The sequence below is a fragment of the Patagioenas fasciata genome, chromosome 5 (genome assembly GCF_037038585.1).
Source record: "Patagioenas fasciata isolate bPatFas1 chromosome 5, bPatFas1.hap1, whole genome shotgun sequence".
Classification (NCBI taxonomy): domain Eukaryota; kingdom Metazoa; phylum Chordata; class Aves; order Columbiformes; family Columbidae; genus Patagioenas; species Patagioenas fasciata.
The window spans coordinates 8,503,892-8,524,148 of NC_092524.1; the positions used below are offsets into that span (position 1 = coordinate 8,503,892).

General features: G+C 41.6%; 1 protein-coding gene across 5 annotated transcripts in view; it reads left to right on the plus strand.

Annotated features, from left to right (window-relative positions):
• Nucleotides 1-820: 820 nt before the first annotated feature.
• The window catches only part of KIAA1549L (KIAA1549 like), a 136,913-nt gene continuing 117,476 nt past the window's right edge, over nucleotides 821-20,257 (plus strand). For all 5 annotated transcript variants that reach the window (XM_071808855.1, XM_065839883.2, XM_065839885.2 and 2 more), the window contains exon 1: nucleotides 821-1,262. In XM_071808855.1, coding sequence (XP_071664956.1) covers nucleotides 851-1,262 — 412 coding nt within the window. In that variant the 5' untranslated portion in view covers nucleotides 821-850. The remainder of the gene's footprint in view (nucleotides 1,263-20,257) is intronic.

The following is a 20,257-nucleotide window of genomic DNA, read 5'->3' on the forward strand; positions in this document are numbered from 1 at the left end:
GAGAGGCAAAACTCGGTCCTTGGAAGCTCCCCTTTCAGACTGAAGGTCTGAGCGTGGTCACGGGCAAGGTTGCAGTGGCCAAATGAGTGAATGCAGGAGGGGGGTGACACGAGAAGACCTTTCCCCTGTTGGCACACTGGGTGGCTGAGGATGTAGTGACCCACTTGCTCAACCCCAGCGATATCCCCCTGCTTGTTTGTTGTCAGAGCTGTTTCTGCACTTGCAGAACAGCTGCCAGTGATGGTCTGCATGGTGGTAATGCTTGGGCTGCTTCCCAAGAAGTCCTCACTGGCCCCTCAGATAATGAGGGCCATCTTTGGCAGTGTCTTTGCCCAGAGACTCACAGGTACATCAACTGGCAATGAAAGGCTCCCAAGGCGAGCAGAGAAGGAATTCTGGTCTTGCCAGGTCACAGGATCACTTTAAGCAGGCACAGCTTTATTTACACCGCAAGGGAGGTGCTGGCTGCAATTGATTTACAAAATTAGAGGGGGTGGGGATGAGACCCCAGAGCTGACAGTGCATTCAACGTGCCCTCGAAGGCACAGGGCGGGGAGGTTTTACCCCACCACCCGCCTCCCCTCGGCTACGGCGGCCGCTGCCCCGGGGTCGGTATGTGCTGGACAGCTCCCGCGGCCCCTCCTGCTGCCCCGGGAGCGCTGGGGAGCGGCCCCGGCCTGGCCCGGCCGCGGGGCGGAGCGGGCGGCGGGGGCGCGGGGGGCCAGGCGCCCCGCGGAGCGGTGGAGGGGGGTCCCCGCAGCCCCGGCAGCGCCGCCTCCGCTCCCCGCCTCCCCGCGCTCGGAGGGCGGGGAGCGGGGCCGGGACTGGCGGCGACGTGAGCCCTTTGTCGATGCGAAGCTCCCTTCCGAGGCGCTCTCCGCGCCGGAGGCGGAGGGGCCGCACCGGCACCGCGTCCTCCGACCGCGGCGGGCCCCGGGCAGAGCCGCCGGCAGCATGCGGTGCCCCCCGCTCCTCCTCCTCCTCCTCCGCCGCCTCCCCGCACAGCCGCTGCTCTAGAGCCCGGCGGGGCGATGGGCAGCGCTACCCGCTGAGCCGCGGCGGGGCCGTGCGAGGCGCGGGGATGTGGCGGCGGGCGGCGGGCGGCGGACGGAGCGGGGCGCGCCCCGCGGGGCCCGGCGGAGCGCCCGGCACCGCTCCCCCGCGCAGCGCCCGGCCGTCGGGCATCGGAACGGGCCTGGCCGGGGCCGTCGTGCTGCTGGGGGTGATCGTCGCCCTCCTGCCGAGCGCCCGGGCCGAGCCGGGTAAGGAGCGCGGCGGGGGCGCGGGGGGCTGGGGTCGGGCGGCCGGGGCGGCCCGGCGGCGAAGAGCAGCTGTCACCGGGCACCGCTGTCACCCGGCGCCTCTGTCACCGCCCTGCCCGCGGAGAAGGCGCCGCTGGCGCGGAGCGCGCAGCTCTGCGGGGAGGCTCGGGCTTCCCTGCACGGAGGAAGTTACCGCCGCCTGCGGAACAGCCTCACCTGCTGCAATGGCAGAGGGTCTCCTGCCTGTCTAAGCCGTGATTTCGAAGGCGAGGGGTTGAAAACGTGAAATCTACCTTGTGCCGTGTAATACTCTAAGTGCCGAGGGGGGCGGGGGGGGAAGCCAGGCTCTTCCTCATTGTCTTCCGCATCTTTTTTACTCGCTCTTTGAGCAGAGGCTCATCTGCGAAAAGGGATTTTCTGCCTTATCCTGTGGGCAGCCTGCACTGCATTTGTCGTCTTGGCTAGCGCACAAATAACAGCTTTTCCTATGGGACAGACTGGTTGGATTAGCTCTTGTTTCTTGCAGAGAAAGAGGGACAGGCAGAGGCTTTTGTTAAACCAAAGGATCGTTTCTAGTGATTGTCCGTGTGTGTGTAGGGGAGGAGGGGAAGATAAGGAGGGGTTAGGAGAGGGCAAGCTCTGCTGAGATCTGAGCCCTACATCTCAAATGCAGCCGAGAGCTCCGACAATTTCTGGGTTATATTTTTTCTGTTTCCCTTGACTTTTTGAGTCAGGCAGTATTCTGTGCTCTCCCGACTTCTTACGGCAGTCGATATATTCAGTGACCTCAATGCAGAAATAATGACTGTTGCTAGTAGTTATTGTGTGTGCCAGATACAGATGCCAAATATAATTCTAAGGCTATGCTAAAATAATAGAAAGAGGCTAAATTTAATATATGGCTAGATTAATCTCGTGGATTTAAGAAAAGAGCAGCGATGTCGATCCACATTTTGAAGCTGTTAACATGAATGTACAGTAATCATATACAACTGATGTCAGTTTTATAGCCATAACACAATAAGGTTTCTCATTTGCAGATTGTAGGTTGGTGGAACAGTGCCTCAAACTTCATTACTTGCTCTGAACGTGTAAATACCATGGTTTGATTCATCTCCATAAGATAAACTGACCTGTGATCAGAGAAATGGCTAATTTTTCACCTGTGCTTGGCAATTCAGTCTGGATTTCACATGAACTCTTGTGCCATGTCTAAATTATGAATTGTACCTTCACTTGGGGGTACCCAGGCTCTTACAGATTGATTTTAAAAGCTGAGGTATTTCTGACAATGCAACAAGATATCTCTTTACACTCAATCGCTAGATTCAAGAATAGAATGAAAAGTATCTCCAGTGAGAACATATGAAACACCGTCTGCTATTGAAGGTGGGGGAAAATGTGTAGAAGAGCTAGGTTTTCAAACAAGAACATTAGTTTTGTCTAAGAAGGTTAACCTCTATGTGTTTACGTAGTCTACCTGTAGTTCTGGATTTCTGTTAAGCAAACACACTTCTACTGATTCATGTGATTATTACTGCAATGTGTATGGTTCATAGAGCAGGTCTACTGCCATGAAGTCCAACTGGCATTACATGATGTGTTAAACACTGGGAACCATATTTGTCATGCTGTTTTTACTACAGCTTTCTCCACTGGGGAATATTTGCATCAATGGAAAAATTACATATATATGTATGTACATATGTACGCATTCACAGATAATTATTTGGTTCTTCTCTTGGGCTTATGAGCAACACATGGCATTGCGGTCTGTGAAGACCAAACAGAGAACTTGGGGCATGGAGGATAAAGGGTGAAGTTTTATTCTGATCCTAGTGCTTCAGAAGACACCTCAAAATTTTCTTCATCCCTGAGATGATATCTGTGGTAACAATATTTCCTTTAACCTCACTAAAAATTCAACACAAAGGGAAGAGATCTCCCTAAAAAGAGATCCTGACAGGATGGAGCATTGGGCTACCAGGCACTGGGAGCTGAGAGGTTGGTTGGGGCTGTGTTGGGGCTCAGAACCAGACCTCAGTGCTGGTCAGTGCCTCAGGACACGTTCACCGTTGACTACAGAGTGATTAGGATTCAAACAGCAGATGAGAAGCTTTATTTTTAATTTTAGAAGTATTTTATGTTTCTTTAGCTGGATACATACCAAACTGCTCAGTGAGATGCAGAGTTACTCACTAATTTCCACAGTATGTCAGCCCCAGGACTGCCACTTCAGTTCGGGTTGAAAATAAAATTACATTGTCCACCATGATCAGAAGTATATAACTGAAGTATATAACTGTGGTTTCTGAGGCATTATAGAATAACAAGTGCAAAAATTCAGTCAAACTGCATATATCTGTCAAGAAAGGAAAAAGTAATGAGCCAGAAATGAATGAGCAAATGTGTGGTTTTGGACTGACTCCTACCATCCTCCTGCCTCATGAACCAGAGGCAGGAACTGTGGGAAACCATTTTCCTTGGGGGAAGAAGAGTGTAACTTTGAAATGCAGCTGTTGAAAGCTGGTCTGGTCTCAGTGGACCCTCTCAGCCGGTAAACACATGTGGCACTATTGCTTGAGTAAAACGGGACTAAAAGCACGATGCTCACCGTTGTGTTGCCCATGAGCTTAATCAATTGATTCAGGCTGTGGGGATAGGGGAACTGGGGAAATAAAGTTTAAGAAACATTAAAGTATACCTTTTACATTTTCCATCATCCCTTATGGTTGTTTATGTAGGCTATTTGAATGATAAACTTGTCAGGGAAAGGTCCATTTCATCCTGCGTTTGCTGAACGCTAGCACAGTGAGATCTCGCCTTAATTAACAATGATTTCAAAACCAATAACGACGCCTCCGGCACAGTGGTGGCTTGTCGCAGCTGGAACTTTGATTGAACAACTTAGAGAGTGCTCCTTGCCAGCTGCTAAATTGCCAGCCCCACATCCTACAAACCACTGCTGTCCTTGGATGGCAGCTACTTCAGCACTGACTCAATGCCTCTCAGCTCCTCAAACTCCACAAAAAGAGCCAGAATTGGCACATCTGGAAGTGTATGGGTTGGTGTTCCCATTGCCAAAGGAGCTGCTACAGAGGCGAGGGCTGTGAGAGTATCAGAGTGTGTGTCGTTCCCTGGATCCAGCTCTGCATTGAGGAAGTTGGTGAGGATATAGAGAAAGGCATCTCTGCACCTCCTGTGGTTGATCTCCAGGATTACCAATCCAGTATTTTAGAAAATCAATAGTTTCAGGTTTGTCACATCTCTCTTTTGATATTCTGATTATCTCAATGGAATAAAATACATGCAGATATCTACCCTTTGACAGAAGAGTGAAGCATTCAAATTCTGACTCATTTTCATCAAAACCTAACAGAAATCTGCAGCATGGGCTGAAATAATCAGGCTACCAGGAACATTAAAAGTACGCTTCTTTGTGTGGATTTGAAGATTTGATGGGTACACTTGGTATAGACCCATCAGTCACGAGTTTTCTTCTTCCACTAGATTCCAGGGTCAGAGTTATTCTCCACATTAGCTGATAAAAAATATTTCTGGTTTTAGTACTCATATAGATATGAGATATTTTAAAGTCATATCTACTGAAACAACTGTTCTCTATAGATTAAGGAACTGGTATCTTGGATGAGGTTGACAAGTGTCTATGTTTTACCTGTAAGGAATATTGACTGGCTGTTTGAGACCTATGGATAGAGAAGAACTTTTAAATCTTATTTGCCGTCATGTTCAGTCACCCAGTAGTGTACTGGATATCTTACATCCTCCTGATCTTTACCATACTGTTTTCTGGAATATTTTACACTTGCTTGAGGCCAGGTTGATGAACAAGAGGAAGGGGACTGTGAGTAATTTTCTGTTTATGGCATTTTCCTAGTCATGTGGGAATGGTTGTTTCTGCTGAAGTAAATACTGATGGTATTTGCATATGAATTTAGGCTTGAATGTCCAAACATGTCAACATTTCATTTTAAAAAAATGAGCATTTCAGTGGTTATTTACTGTTTATCTCCTTTCTGCTGAGTCCAAGGAAAGAACTACTGCACTTACTGAACTAATTGCATTTTACTGCTAATCCTGAGGGTGAGACATGCCTTCCTACTAAGAAGGTGTGATAGCACTGGTGGGCTTTGGACATAGGACATTGTGCTGGTTTGACTGAAAATGAGTTAATTTTCTTCATACAGTTAGAAACCTTTATTTTCTGTAGCTAGCATGGTCAGTATTTGGACTTTGAGAACAAGGAGATAACATCCCGGAGCAGAGTTAATGTCTTCAGTTGCTCTGATCTGAGAGCCAAGGACATTGTGAGCACTCTGCCCACAGGTGTGAGGCATTGTCATCTTCATTCATGGTTAGAGGCAAGGCTGGCAGCTCCAAGAGGAGCTGAGCAGAAGATGGGTGACTTCTTTGAGCTTTCTGCCTTTCAAATGTCAGTCAAGTCTAAACCTTCACACCCATGAATTCCTTGGTAATACCTTGCTTACTCTCTTCCTGTCCTGCCTAAGATCCAAATACACAAAAAAGAGGGATCCACAGCAAAGATTTTTAGATTCCATAAACTAATCCTGAGAGTTTATCAAGAGAGTAATGAAATAATGTTTTGAAAAAAACTCACCAGGCTCTTCCCTTCTCCCTTGTTAAACATAACTTTCAATAGTTTTAGATTTAAAAAGGTCTATGGCAAAAGATCTAGGATTGAAAAAGAAGAGCAAAGTCCAGGCTTTGAACCGACATTTTAGTGGCAGTCCTGCGTACATGCAGAAGGATATAAAGGGAACATCTGCATCTCATAATTTTTGTCACAAGAAGAAAGGGCAGTTACATTCTTAAAATCTGAAATGGAAATATGGTGCTGATGGGTGTCTGAAGTGCAACTTTGAACACTGATGATACTTTTAAGCACCTCTCAACAGCAGCTATAAGTGACTCAGTTTGACTACTCCTTTTTAAAAAGAGAAGTTATTGCAGAAAATGGGAAATCTGAAGATATAAGTACTATGGGCCACTTTTGGGTGAAAAGAAATTATTATGTTATTAATGTTTAAATAACAATTACTTTTGCAGGTATGAAGTATATACAGTGTATAGCAAAATGTAACACATACAATGTTTCTACTCGATCTTAAGGTTAAACTAGGGAAAATTCCCTTCTGGATTCTGGGAGTAGGAGGAAGGAGGGAAAAATGTTGGAACTTTCAAAGATGGAAAAAACAGAAATTCAGACTTAGAAGACAATTCCTGTTTTCAGATTTTCTCCACCACACATTGCTGAGCATTTGAAACTATCTACAATGCCTTGTCTAACATTCCATCACCTATTAGCAATATACCAGTGTTGCTCTTTTAAGGGAAATACCCCAGTTGATTTCTACTGACTTTGAATAGGGAGAATATATGGGAGAAAGTAGAGGAAAAACTATGTAAGACTGTAAACACAGAATGTAACTGTTCTGAGAATATTCTTCAATTTTCAGGTATAATTATCTGGTTTGATGCATCAGTTGAGGAAGCAGCAGTAGCTCTTCATTTGAAATGTTTCCTGTATTGCCTGTATGTGTGTACATTTTCTGTATTATGACTAGAAATCCTGTACAGAGTGTTTTAAAAAGATGGACCGAATTTCAAAGGAGTAGTCATTTCAAATTGGGTCCACCTTTTTTAAACACCCCGCATGTTGAATGTAGTGATTTCAGTTGCTCTCTAGGAAAATCTTTCTACACGATATACGTGCTGATCATGTGCAGTTTTTTCCTAAGTGCTCATGCAGATGGGTGGTGATAAAAAATTCCTGAAGCAAGCCAATATAAATTAAAATCCATCTGTATACAAGTTAATAAAAAAGCAGCAAAAGTCTCCTGCATCACTCAACTGTTTAGTGCTATGACAATCTCACTGCAGTGTCTTTGGCTGAATATAAACAGAAAAAAAAAAATATTTAAATAAAATGTTGCCCTGTGTTTGAGAGGTATGGATTTTGTAAATTAAACCCCATCTGGTTACTAGCCAGGGTAACACAAGAAGGTTGTTACATAAATATGAGTAACTCAAAATGCTAAGAGACAGAGTTTATTAGTAAGTCAAAAGAAAGGCTAAACATTTAAATGCATTGAAATTAGAATGTCAAAAAGCACATTCCAAAGGAATGTAAAACAAAGACGCAATTCTTTTCCTTGGTATCTCTTAAACAATGAAATAACTGAGGCCAGTAAAATATGTTGGCAATCAATGTAAAAATGGTAAGACAAAAGGTGAAAAACTGAAATGTATCCTTGGGAACAGTTTGTTCCCAAGTAATTCTTTGTTTTGAGAAGAATATAAATGACTTACATTATGTGATGTTGCTCATTGCTGAAGTTCTGAAAAGGTGATTTAGAAGAAACCATTACAGACTTGGTCTTTCTTCATGTAGTTTTCTTTTAAATCTGATGAATAGCTTGGGCAGATTAATGTGTCAGTGATGAATAAATGGATTTTTATAAGGGCCGTGGATGGTTAAGAAAGGGAACACATCTTTACAGTTTTCTATCATTGTAGTATGCCCTCAAAGCGAGGTCTTTAAGCCAAAATTTTTAGGAATATTTTAAAGAAATTCTAAAACTGTTTGTTTGTTTGTTCTAGCGTCCTCTAATTACATGATACTGTAATTTTTAAAATGCTTTTCTGATCTTGTGCTAAAACATCTTGGCTGGGTGATTTTAAAACCAATATGGGCTTGATTCTTGTGGCAGTTCAGTATTCTCATCTGGGTTTGTCTGAAGTTCTTGATGCTCAGCAACTTTGAAAGTCTCGAAGTGTGTAGCTGCTGAAGTAGATACTCATGTAAAAGCAGACTTGAAAAACTTTCCATCATTGTCTGGCAGTCCACAAACATGCTGGAAATTGCCCAGCTTTTGCTCACAGATGTTGGTAGCAGAGATGTTTTCAGAGCTGCAACCTGCTGAATTTATCAATATATTTTCCTGTGCAAGGTTTGGTATCCAAAATTCATTACTATTTCAAAACAAAAGTTTGACTTATTGGAGAATTAGAGCTTGGGCTCTAAACTGACTACAGGCAGTGATCTTCTGCTGGGCAAACAAGCAAGAATGTTGATTAGAGAATTTATGGGGTGCTGTTTGTTGCTCCACTGCTATAAAAAAACCATTGTTTTCTATACCTGCTTCTTATTTTCATTGGCTAGTGGAGTCCTGTCACATAGTTAATATGAAAATACTGAGTTGTTTTCAAAAGGAATTTTACCAGATTGTCACCTACCAAGAGCTCGGAGACACCTTTATATGTTACTGAGGAACCATATACAAAAATCCTGTTGACCAGCTAGGGTTGGTCCTGAACATGTACAGAATTTCCTCTGGTCATCTCACATCCAAAAGTATAGTGCAGATTGGCAAAGGGTAGTCATCAGCCATAAGAAGGAGTACATAACATGGAAAAAATGTGTTGGTGAGAGATTTTTAGGTATTTAGGTCACAAAGGAGTCACTGACATTGGACTTGTCTTCTGTACAAGGTGGACCATCAGACTTCTCTTTGTTTTAGTGACCGATAAAAGTGTGGTGGTTCTGGAGAGAGAATAACTTTTAAAAGGCCGTGCAGTCCTAATTAGAATTTTTCAGGGACTGGGCAGTTCAACACAACTATTGGCAAAGGGCATTATTATCATGTTTAGAAATGTATATAATTTCCAAACTGAATTTGTCCCACTGAATTTCCTAGCCACCCTATCTACCAGGCAGAATAGTGCTGGAATCTCTTTTCCATGCATAGCTATGCATACACTATGATCAAGTCATGCCTTTTCCTTTGAGTTCTCGGATGGTTCAATCCAAGGCATTATTTTCCATGTCTTTTGTCATTCTTTCAAGTCCTCTTTGAAGTCTTTCCAGTTTGATGTCCCCCTGGAACTGCAGCTTTCAGAGCTGGTCTGGTATTCCTGGTTCATCAGGAACAGGCATCGGCAACAATGTCATATGTAATAAAATTTTTTGTTGTAGTGCTGACCTCCCTGTATGTAAGGACTGAATTAAGGCTACTTCTGTAGGAGTTCCCATTGATGTGATTACTCACCTCTGCTTCCAAGATTTATTTTTTTAGAGCAAGTCTACTCTGCAGACTTTAGTATAATTGAGAGAAACAAGATTAATGATCCCTGAAACTTCAATGCTTCTCCTACTTGTGGAAGCTGCAGTCTGCTCAGTAGACTTAACCCTTCATCATTGTTCCCCTCTGTAGTTACTCTTATCTCATGAAACTGATCTACAGTCTTTATTTCCAGATGTGTGATTTGATACTTAACTGCATCTGCCTGCCTCCTTTATTGTTCATCACCTTCCCCATCATCATCCGAGAACTTTTATTAGAGACAGTTTTGACTTCCTCCAGGTAGATGAAATTGTTGAGGAGTGCAAGGCTGAGAATCAGTCCCCATGAGAATCTATTAGAAGCATTGCTGTTCAATTTAATTATTTAAAACCTATTGCATATGCACTGTATTCATTTTATATTTTATTAATCAAAATGTGAGATATAAAGTCAAATGCCTCATTGAAATCTAAGAATATTGGATCAAATTTGTAGTCTGATAGAAATATAAAATTAATTTAAAGTGATTAATTGTCTGTAAAAATTCATTCCTGGACATTAATTTTTCCATCCTCTTTTTGTTCATCATTAATCAAATCCTTTCTCTACTAATCCAGTCCATCATCAGCAGCAATATCAAAAATCTCTATTCGACAGTTCCCATTTACCCTGTTTAAATGTCACAATATTATAGAACAAAGATAAATACCATTCTTTGTTTGCTTTGTCTCCTAGCACTAGGACTAAGGGGACAATCAGCAATTGAGAAAAAAAAAATATCTAATTCAAAACCAGTCAATGCTGCTTCACTCTTCCTCCAGCTGTAGGACTCGCTGCCACAAATAGGGGTGCTTAAGAACCCCTAAATATAGGTCTGGTGCACTCTGCAGTAGTGCCTGACTGCACTGGCTGACAGAGACTGCACAGATCCTGTTTGGTTCAGGATGGCATTTCCTGTGTTCCTGTATGGACAAGAGAATATCCCAAATTTGAATAATTGGCACCAAAAGAATATGAACTCTAAGAAGATGCATAGCAAATAAGCTCCTGGAAAACCGAACACTGCTTGGGGATAGGGGACACTTCTGAGGGCTGGTTTGTGAACCACCATGGAGACACGTGGAAGTCACTGTGTGTCCATGTGTCCCTGGTGTCTCTGTACCCAGGGCTCAGGGCTGTCCCATCTTCCCAGCAGCACCCTTGAGGCCAATTCATCAAGCCAAGTGCTGAGAGCTGTGTGTAGACCCGAGTTTAAAAGAGGTGGGGATTAGAGACTGCATAAAGAGAAGAGGACAAACATGCTGAGTCCAATGGTCTTTCCAGTAGCAAACTGTCTAAAATTCTTTTCTTTGTAGGTACTTCAGGCAGAGCCAAAGGGATGCTAGGTGAACACTGTTAAGACTTTATTCCTCAAATGCAACTAAAGAGCTGGGTGTCAGGACTGTATTATATGGAACTTGACCTCTTGTGCTTCTTGCAATAATTTATTTAGGAGCTGGAAATACACTTGTGAAAATCCTGGCTCGGGTGGAGCCTGCAGAAACTCTGCTGCTTGTTTTCATGTGGGTGAGATTCTAGTCGGTTTGATTTCCTTTTGTGATGACTTTGGCTTCCTTCTTTTTGCAGCGTGGGTCTCAGTGTCCTAGCTAGGAGCCTGGAATGGCATTTTCATATTAAGCTCCTTTTTGTCCTCTAAAAGACTCCTAGGCAGCCACTGCAATTAATGAACTCCTGGAATGCTTGTAGGGAAGCACATACAATGCTTATCTGAAATTAAACTGCAGTCCTCCACCACACTGCAGAATGCTGATCCCTGTTAGATGAACTGGCTGGGCAGTGTATGTTTTGTTGGAAGGCCAACAGCTTGTTTGAAAGATCAGTGATAAATTAAAAGTAATAGATAGTGAGAATAGCGCTGAGATAAAAAGGATGGAATATTCAAAGTTTATCAGATATTTTAATATATCTAATATTTTCAGTAAATGCAGATAATTAAAATCACCCTAAAGAGATAGTCTTACAGGAACACATTCTGGGAATGCGATTTGTTTTCAACAATGTTAACTGTAGGCTACAATGATGTAGTGTATTATACAGAGTATATGTACGATAGATTCCTGTAGCTATCATTACAACTGTCCAATCAAAGAAATCTCTGTATAATTTCTACAATTATTTAACTGCTAATTTGATTCTAAAATTGTCTTTCTAGGCAATTATTGCTGAAATCAATGCTATCTACTCGTGCACATGGAAAATTTCTTAACAACATTGTAGCCAGCCTAAATTCACTGTAATTATATTGAATTCTTTAAACTCTTTGGGTATTTCCATGACTAGTTAGGCCTAGACATGGATATCTTGGCTTTCAGAGCTGGTCTGATCCTGCTCACCTGGAAGCAAAAGGAGGAATCACACAGACCTCAGTGGATGTGGATGGAGACTCTGATCTGCGAGTTGGTTCTGAAGGACAGACAGTTTCTCTTGTGAAATATGAGTTTATAGAGATACCCATGGGAAAGGTATGTTCAGAAGGGGAAATTTTTCCTGTTTGTACTACAGTAATGACCAAGGAAATAGGCAAAACTGTTATGGAGGGCAGTAAGTATACAGGATGAGAGTAATGGTGTCCTAAAGAAGTACATGCTTATACAAATTACAATTCCCATTTTAAGGTGCCCACCATGTCACATTGCTAATCTGTTGAGCCCTTCAGTGACCAGGACAATGTCAGTAAAATACAGTAAGGAATAATCTGGAAGCTGAATATGTGTAGTGTGATATTTGAGTTATCTATGCCTTCTTAAAATCAGTTTTCCCCTTTAAATAAATGATGGGTTGTTTCAGTAGCTATGATGACTAGTCTGAGAGCAGAGTATAAACCCTACCTGTATTAGTTAAACTGACAAAGTACTGAGACATCTGTGGATATGACATTTTCAGGAACACCATGAACTTTATTTCAGTTCAGACAGGCATGTAATTGTTGTTTTGTTATTGTTGATGTCTCTTTCTAGAAGGAAGAGAAAAATACAGTGATATGTGTGTTTTAAGTCTTAGTCATGCTTTTTTTGTTTTTAAATCCAAATACACTTTGGTTGAGAATTAAGACAGGTGTATTAAATACTGTGTCTCTCTTGGTCTCTTTGCTTTTGTAGAAAAATAGTCTGGGAGTAATTAACTTCAAAAATGTATATGTCTTACCTTATATCACCCACTAGTAAAATACTGGCTTCTTACAACAGTAAGTCAATTTTTGTGTGTGAAAGCTGCTGCGAGCAACGAATTCCACCTTTTCAGTATCTGTGTGTATATCTGGGTGTTCCAGCATATCTTGGTAGAAATAACATTGTTTTGCCTTTTAAGCACTGAATGTGTACTTCTGCAAACAAAGATTTATTAATTACAGAGTACCTTCCTCCTTTACAGTCTTTTTAATATCAGAAGAACGTTATTCTTTCTTGTCAATGCTATTTAAACATATGAAAAGTTTAAAAAAAATTATAGCAATTATCTAATGAAAAGTAATGCACTTTTATTACTCTATTGCTGTATGAAGTAAGACGTACTCCCATCAGAGTAACACTTATAACCCTTTTATTGTATCAATATCCTTCTCAATGATAATATTGGCAATTATTCTTGTAAACAAATGAAGGATTACCATTTTATCTGATGCCACAGTCTCCTTAGGGAACCTGTTTTTTTAAATGAATATTACCATTTGATAATTTCCATGACTAGAAGGGAAACATAATCTCACTTAGGAGCAAAGAATGTACTTTATTTGCTTTGTAGTTAGTACAAGTAGATTCTTATGACTGAGGTGGCAATATGATTTGGAAAACTTAGATTAAATGGAGTTTTATGCACAAGGTCTTTTTTTTTTCTTCTTAAAATATATACTGACAGTGTTGATAGACTTATTTTAATGAGGTTTCTGGTGCACGTTTTTGTCAACGGGCTATAATAAGGATTATTTTTAAGTACTTGCCAGTGTGTACGTATCCTGTTGTATGGTAAAAATTGTTCTTAGGAGTATTTTTAGGCTCGCTGGTTAAGCTGTCTTTGCTAGGGAAAACATAGTAATCAAGAAAAGAGAGTGAAGTCGCTTAAACATTCTGGCGTGGCTTTACAAACATCTCCTGTGGCTCCCTCAGGACTTAAAGGAGGTTTTGTATTCTCTCAACTGGGAAACCAGGGGTGTTCTTCAGCTTCTTGGAGAAACAGTAAATATTCTATCAATATTTTGCAAGAAAAGAAATTAACGCAAGCAAAATTTGCAGGCTGGCATCTCCTCTTCATACTGGGCCTCACGTTTAGACCTGCAGTTCACACGTCCATTCTCTAATTGTCATTGTGTGGTACCAACACGTAGTGTCATTGCGTGGTACCAACACGTAGTGTCATTGCGTGAGCCTGCCCGCTGCTGGAGCAAATCTCTGAGGGGAGATGGGGCCAGTGATCAAGTCACAGGTAGAGCCCCAGCAAGTCCCAGGTAAAACCCTCACCAGTCTCAGCTGATGCACCAGCAAGTCCCAGGTAGAAAAACCCTTGCAAGTCCAAGGCAAAGTACCAGCAGATACAGACACTGTTGGCAGGAGGGTTGATGACCCCCACTCTGTGTCCCCTGCCCACTGGGCTTGGCACTGATGTGCCAGGTCTTCAACCCAGCAATAGCCAATGTCAGTGGTTTATTGATTCATCTGGAGTTTTTCAACTCTTCTGCAATGTTTCCATGTTGGAAATCGTGCCATACATGCTATGCATCTGGCTTTGTGGGGATTCTGTATAGTAAACGCCTTCTGTATGGATTGTGCTCACTGTTCCCCAAATGCTCTATTGGCACATGTCAAATACTTCATGGTTTTTACTAGAGTGTGCAAGTGTCTGAAAGGTATCACTTACACAGCTGCTGGTGTCTGCTTGGGCTTTGATGCACAGCTCCTGATTACAGAGGCTCTAAGAGATAAAATTATATACAGTAATTCATATCATCAGCTTTAAAGAATTAATTTACTTTAACTAGCATTTGCATTCGCTACGTTGACAGCAGTGTTTACATTCAATGAACTCATGCTTTTAAAACCCATGCTATTGCACATTTTGCTTCCAAAGCTTCATGAAGTGTAGGAGCACCACCAATGCTGAGTTAGTAACACATTCATAGAACTCGCTGTATGGAAAATAATTTATTTTCTTTATGTATTTATTGTGTAACAGTTATCCTGGGATAGTTCTCACACTGTAAATCCAGAGGAGAGAGGAAACACCCAGCCATTTTACTGTGACTTATTTCTCTACCCGCATTTGCTTTTGCTGAGTTAATCTCAGTGTAAGACATTAATTTTTCATCTCCACTTTATGTTAACTATGGTCTACTCAGTTTAGACAATCTGTGTAGTCCCAGTGCTATATCCCTGCTGCAAGTTTACATTGTTAGCCATCTCAGTGTAACAGCACTTTTGGGGAGATTTTGCAAGCAATATAGATCTGAATGTACTTCTCCCCAGAGCCACTGGCAAGCAGTGATGTTCTGTGAGGGCAGCGGGCCACCGAGACCTGGCCACCAGCATGGAATGTTAAACATCCTCCTAAAACCCTGAGTGGCTGCTCCTTTCTTGGGATCACGAGTTTCCATTTTGGCTTTGCACACTCACTCAGGCAGAAACATGTTACACATTTCTAAATTGAACATATTTACCTAATTGTGTTTAATAGCTTTTTTTTTTTTCCCCAGGCCAGCTGATTTGTATACTTTCCTGAACATTTAATCTGTTTTCTGCATTTATTCTGTATCAGGGAGTAATTAGAATAGGCAAGGAAAGAATAAGTAGGACTTAAGTTATGAAACTGCCACGTGAATTTTTTGCCTGTGGTTCTTTGGGACCCAGTCATCTGCTACAACTTCTTTTAATAGCTCCTTCTGACTCTAATGTGATCAAAACAAATGTAGCGTTTTGTTCTTGAGTTAGATTTGGATTCTGCTGCCTAGTTGTTGGCACAAAACCCATTGAAAAAGGGTGAGAGCGCTGACCCTGAAGCTTGGTCTACCCAAACCACCGGGGATGTGTTGCAGAGCCTGCCTAAAGCCCTCTGATGCGCGCTTATCTTCCCCTAGTCCGTTCACTAAGTGATGGTGCTGGCAGAAATCTTTAACAAAGATTATTGGTTTCTATGGGATTTCGTTAATGCATCAATTTTCAATGCAATTTGAAAGGTAACATGCAAGAAACACTAAGATTTTGTAATATTTTTCTTGCTTTCCTAAGGAAACAAAACTAAAATGAATGGATTTTACCTTCCTTTCTTTTCTCAGTCCGCTTGAAAGACTGACAAAAGTGCAACCCTTCTCAGTAACTTTTTCATCCTTTGGCCGATTTTTGAGTTTAGCTGTGATGCTGGGTGGGGAATCATGAGCTGTGTCTGGGCTTAGGGACAGAAAGAGATGACAAACATCCGCCATCACTTCCATGGAACCAGCTGCTTTAAGTGCAGCTCGACAAACATTGTAAACACAGTTGTCAATTCATTCAGCCAACAGAAGGTACCAAGAAATACAAATTAGCTCGTAAAAGGTCTGGCCTATATCTCCAGGCTTTTCTTATTTGAAACAAAAATCCTGTCAGCGTACGGTCTTATTTTATACAAACACATATATACATGCAAGAGTCTCCTCTTATTCCATGTGCGTCGTCCTGCTGAGTGCCCATTTGCAGCTCTAGGTCTTGTATTTATCAGTGTGTCAGTAATTGAAACTTTTAAGCAGTTTTCCACAATCCTATCGACATTCTATTGAAAAGAGGAAAAAACCCACAAAACCCCCGCTTAATGCACATTTTTAGAAAAGACACAAAATTATGTTCTGTCTTCCAAGATATCTTGCAGTGTCAAACAGTCAACATCTGATTTTTTTTTTCCCCCTCTCCGAGGGATTACTCATAAATTACTAACTAGTATCAGGTTTGTGGGTTAATCTCATAACGAGGTGATGCAGATCACTGGTGCTCAGCCTTTTCTCTGGAGAGAGAGAAAGAGAGGATGTAGTCCAATCCGTAGTTTTCAGATCAGTGACTTACATGATAACAAAGCATGGTTTAAGATTTTATAGTGAAAGAAGATGAAATGAGCATATACTTTGGTGCAAAAAGAGCAATATGCTGCAGTTGGAGCTTACAGAAATTGCTGGAAAGTAAATAGCAAGTCAGGCTGTTGGAAGATTCTGTCCCTCGCTCATCGCAGGTGCTGCCTCCTGGAATGAAATTAAGACCTGCTGATCAGTGCCTGGTAGCTTGGTCAGGGTTTGTGAAGGAGGGTGCTCTCTTGGCTACAAGACAGACAAGGTAGGATGCTTGTGAGAACTTACTTCTTTTTTGAATTTGCTGGATTGTCCTTGTAATTCTCTTGATGCGACAAACTGATGTGGCAACTTGTAGTGTTACTCACTGTGTCCTGATACTGGACACTTTAGATACTGGAGTAATACTGCACATTAGAGGGTATAATATTGCAACTAAGATTTACATCGAGGCTTTCATGGGCCATAAGCTGAGGTTTTACAATATCTTGTTTCTTCCCACACTTGTCATTTTTGGCCTTTTGCTAAAGGAGAAGATACTCAAAAGTACCTGAGGTTCTTGAAGACTGTTTTATTAATAAAAGTACTATAGGTACTCCAGGCAGCGGCGCTCAGTAATTTTTAGCGAGACAGAAGGTGCCAGACCACCAACTGCTGAGAATTACAAAGATCTTTAGGTGTCTATGGTTGCAAATGGGAGCCTGCAAGATCACTGAAGTAAATTAGGCACAGAAATATTTCTTGCCTTTTCAAGGGGCTGGTAACTTCTCAAGTGAGTAGGTGTCAGGCAGCTCTCAGAGCTGGCAGCTCCTGCAAGTCTTACCAGGCACTTACATGCACCATTTGTAAAGCTGCCCCTGAGGCACCCGTGATGAATTGTTCCAAGTGCTGTATTAGTTTCGTGCTTGTTTTGTCATCCGTGCAGGCACTGGCTCCTCTGATCTTGTTTGCAAGGTTATGAATTGCAGGTTATTCTTTTAGCAGTTTTTTTTTCAGCTCAAAGTGTCTGTATCTGCCCTTAGTGTTAAATACCAAAAGCACGAGCCCTTCATGTTGCTAATACTAAAGAATTAAAAACAGTTGGCACAAAATCATGTTCATTTTGCAGTGGTTAAGCAGTGTTGACACAATATGTGTGGGTTATTCAGTACTGCTTATGAGCAAAGACTGCTGCTCACTTCTCTGACCTACAGCTCTTGAGATGGTGCACAAACACCCCCTTAATAGGTGAGAAGAATGTGCCCCGTGTGTGTGCCCATGTGTATTTCTTGCTCCTTCATATGGCAACGAATGTTTTGGTAGCTGTGATAGACTGGCATGTTAAGTAAATACAAGTATTTGTTTATATGTGAATGTATTGCTTCCATGAAAATGTGTGTATTTCTAAGTCCCTTCTTTTTTCCTGTATTTCTGTAAGGCCAGAGTTAGTTGATCTGAAAGTAATAGCTTTAAAATTGTTGTTTTCATGAATATTTGATATAAGGTGCCCAGTTCTGTGATTTATATGTTAATATATTAACAAGCTGCCGTTTCAGAATGTATGAAAGAAATGTATACTAGCTCTTTCCTTGTCTTTATTTCCTCAAATTTGTATTCACTTATGATTTGCATTTGACTCCAGAGCCACCCACACTGCTTCCCATGGGTGGGATACACTGAGATTGCTGCTGTAAGCGGGGATGACTGTGCAGCAGCCATGCACCATGCACTGTTTCCTCCCTGTTCTCTGTGCATGGATGCAAGTTTGCCTTTCACCCCACAATGAAAAGCCAGGCTGCTTTCCCAGTGGATGCTAAAGGGTCACACCTCTGCAAAACACCAATTCAGTACATTAAATTGAACCGTGTGTAGGATTTCTTAATGTTGTTGGCGTATTTAACCTCATACTGCTCCTTTACTTTTCCAGAAGTTGCCTTTCTTCCACACTACCCTTTATTTCCTCCATGCACCATTGCATTAGGCATCTGGGCAGAATACCTGGAAATAATCACGCTGGTTTGATCCCCTCACAAAATTATTTTGCATAACTTGAAAGATTGAAGGAAACCTTCCAGCTGCAGCTCCCTGCATGCCGGCTGCAGCAGGCGCTGCACGCACAGACACACGCAGCCAGAGCTGGTGTTGCTCTGAGCATGGGCTGCTCCTGTGTGTGGAATAAAGAGCAGCATGCTGAAGATACTGCAGTATTTCATACCCAAGGTGTCACACGTGCTTTGCATGTATGCTTTAACTAATATTGCATTGTGTGTTTACCTGGTAGTTCCCTGTGCCTCCCAATGCCTCTTTCCTGGGTGCTCAGTAATGGAACTACTGCGACAGGAACATGGCAACAGCGATGTGTTTGTTAGAGGAGATAGGTGAACACTTCTGTTTATCTTGTCTGCTCAACTCTCTGTGTGTCTCCCATCACTGTCATCATTCTTGGGTGATGGTCTATGCTTCATGAAGAAGAGATGTACTCAAATTATTCAGCCAGAAAAAAGGTCAGCAAAGGGAGATTTTTTGAAATCATGAATTATTGTTCAGGGAAGCGATCGTGGTAGTGAATAGAGAATATTTACTGACTATATTAATTTATTTTGCATTTATTTGTTATGTATCTCTCTAAACCTGGGCTTCTCATCACTAATTGCTGTACAAATGCCAGAACAAAAGATCGTCCTTCTCCAGTGTCCAGTAATGATTCTGTGTCCTGTTCAGTCTGCTGCTGGTGGTGCAAAGCCTTCATTGCTTCTTTGAGTTTAATCTGGAGTAGCTTTCCTCTTCTCTTCAGCTCAGATTCCCAAATGACACTACAGGTATTTGGTACCACCCAGCTAATGTATTTCCTAAATCAAGTGTTCAGGAATAAAACGTGAACATCTTACTTCTGGCACCACAGAACTGATTTTTTTTTTTCCTCCGTTTCCCCACTGATGGTTTCTTCGGTGATGACAGCATTTGCAAGTGAGAAAATGTCTGTCTTTCACTTTTCCTAGCTGAAAGTACAGCCAATTTATTTTAGGGAACTGCATGGGACATATTTTTAATTAATCTTTTTCATAAATGTTGAAATTGCATTACATGATTGAGATCATGGGACCTAAACTCAATGGCTTTGGGTTCTCTTCCAGTTATCATTGTGCAAACATAAAGAAGAGACAGTACAGGAACGTTCTCTAAAAATAACTTCTGTTCTGCCAAGCTAGTAGTTTTTTAATCAAACCTTTTTAAATTTGTTCCATAAACTTTATTTTTCTGGCATTCCTAATTCTTGGGAGACTCCTGAATTCTGAATAGATATTGTAAAACATGACATGAAGGTAGGCTGCTACTTACCCTTAGGAAACATATTCAATTCTGCTGGATTAGGGCTTTCAGAGCTTTTAAACTGTATAAGCATAGTTTAAATCTTGATAGTGAACAAAATACATTGAACAGTGTCTGTCAGTCAGCAGTGAAAATGGAGTCAGCGTTTTATTACTTATAGCATGGAAGCTAATTTAATGAAATTAACAGAAAAAAATATATCAAGTTGCTATGACAGTTATCTGGACTGTAAGTGCAGTATAATAAACTCAGATCCATATCAAAATGAAAAAATCATATGTAGTGTAGCACTAATCATTATTTTGTTTTTGTCCTTAATGAGTTAATTTCTAAATACAGTTGTGGAATCTCTTACAGGTTTCCTTGCGGTCTTTTTCTCACTTTCACTGTACTCACTGAAGTGTACGCTTATTAGTGTCATTTACACTAATTTCTCACAGTGTGCACTGATAGTGTTACTATTCTTAATGGTTTTTTTGAATGAGAAAATCTGAAGTTGATAC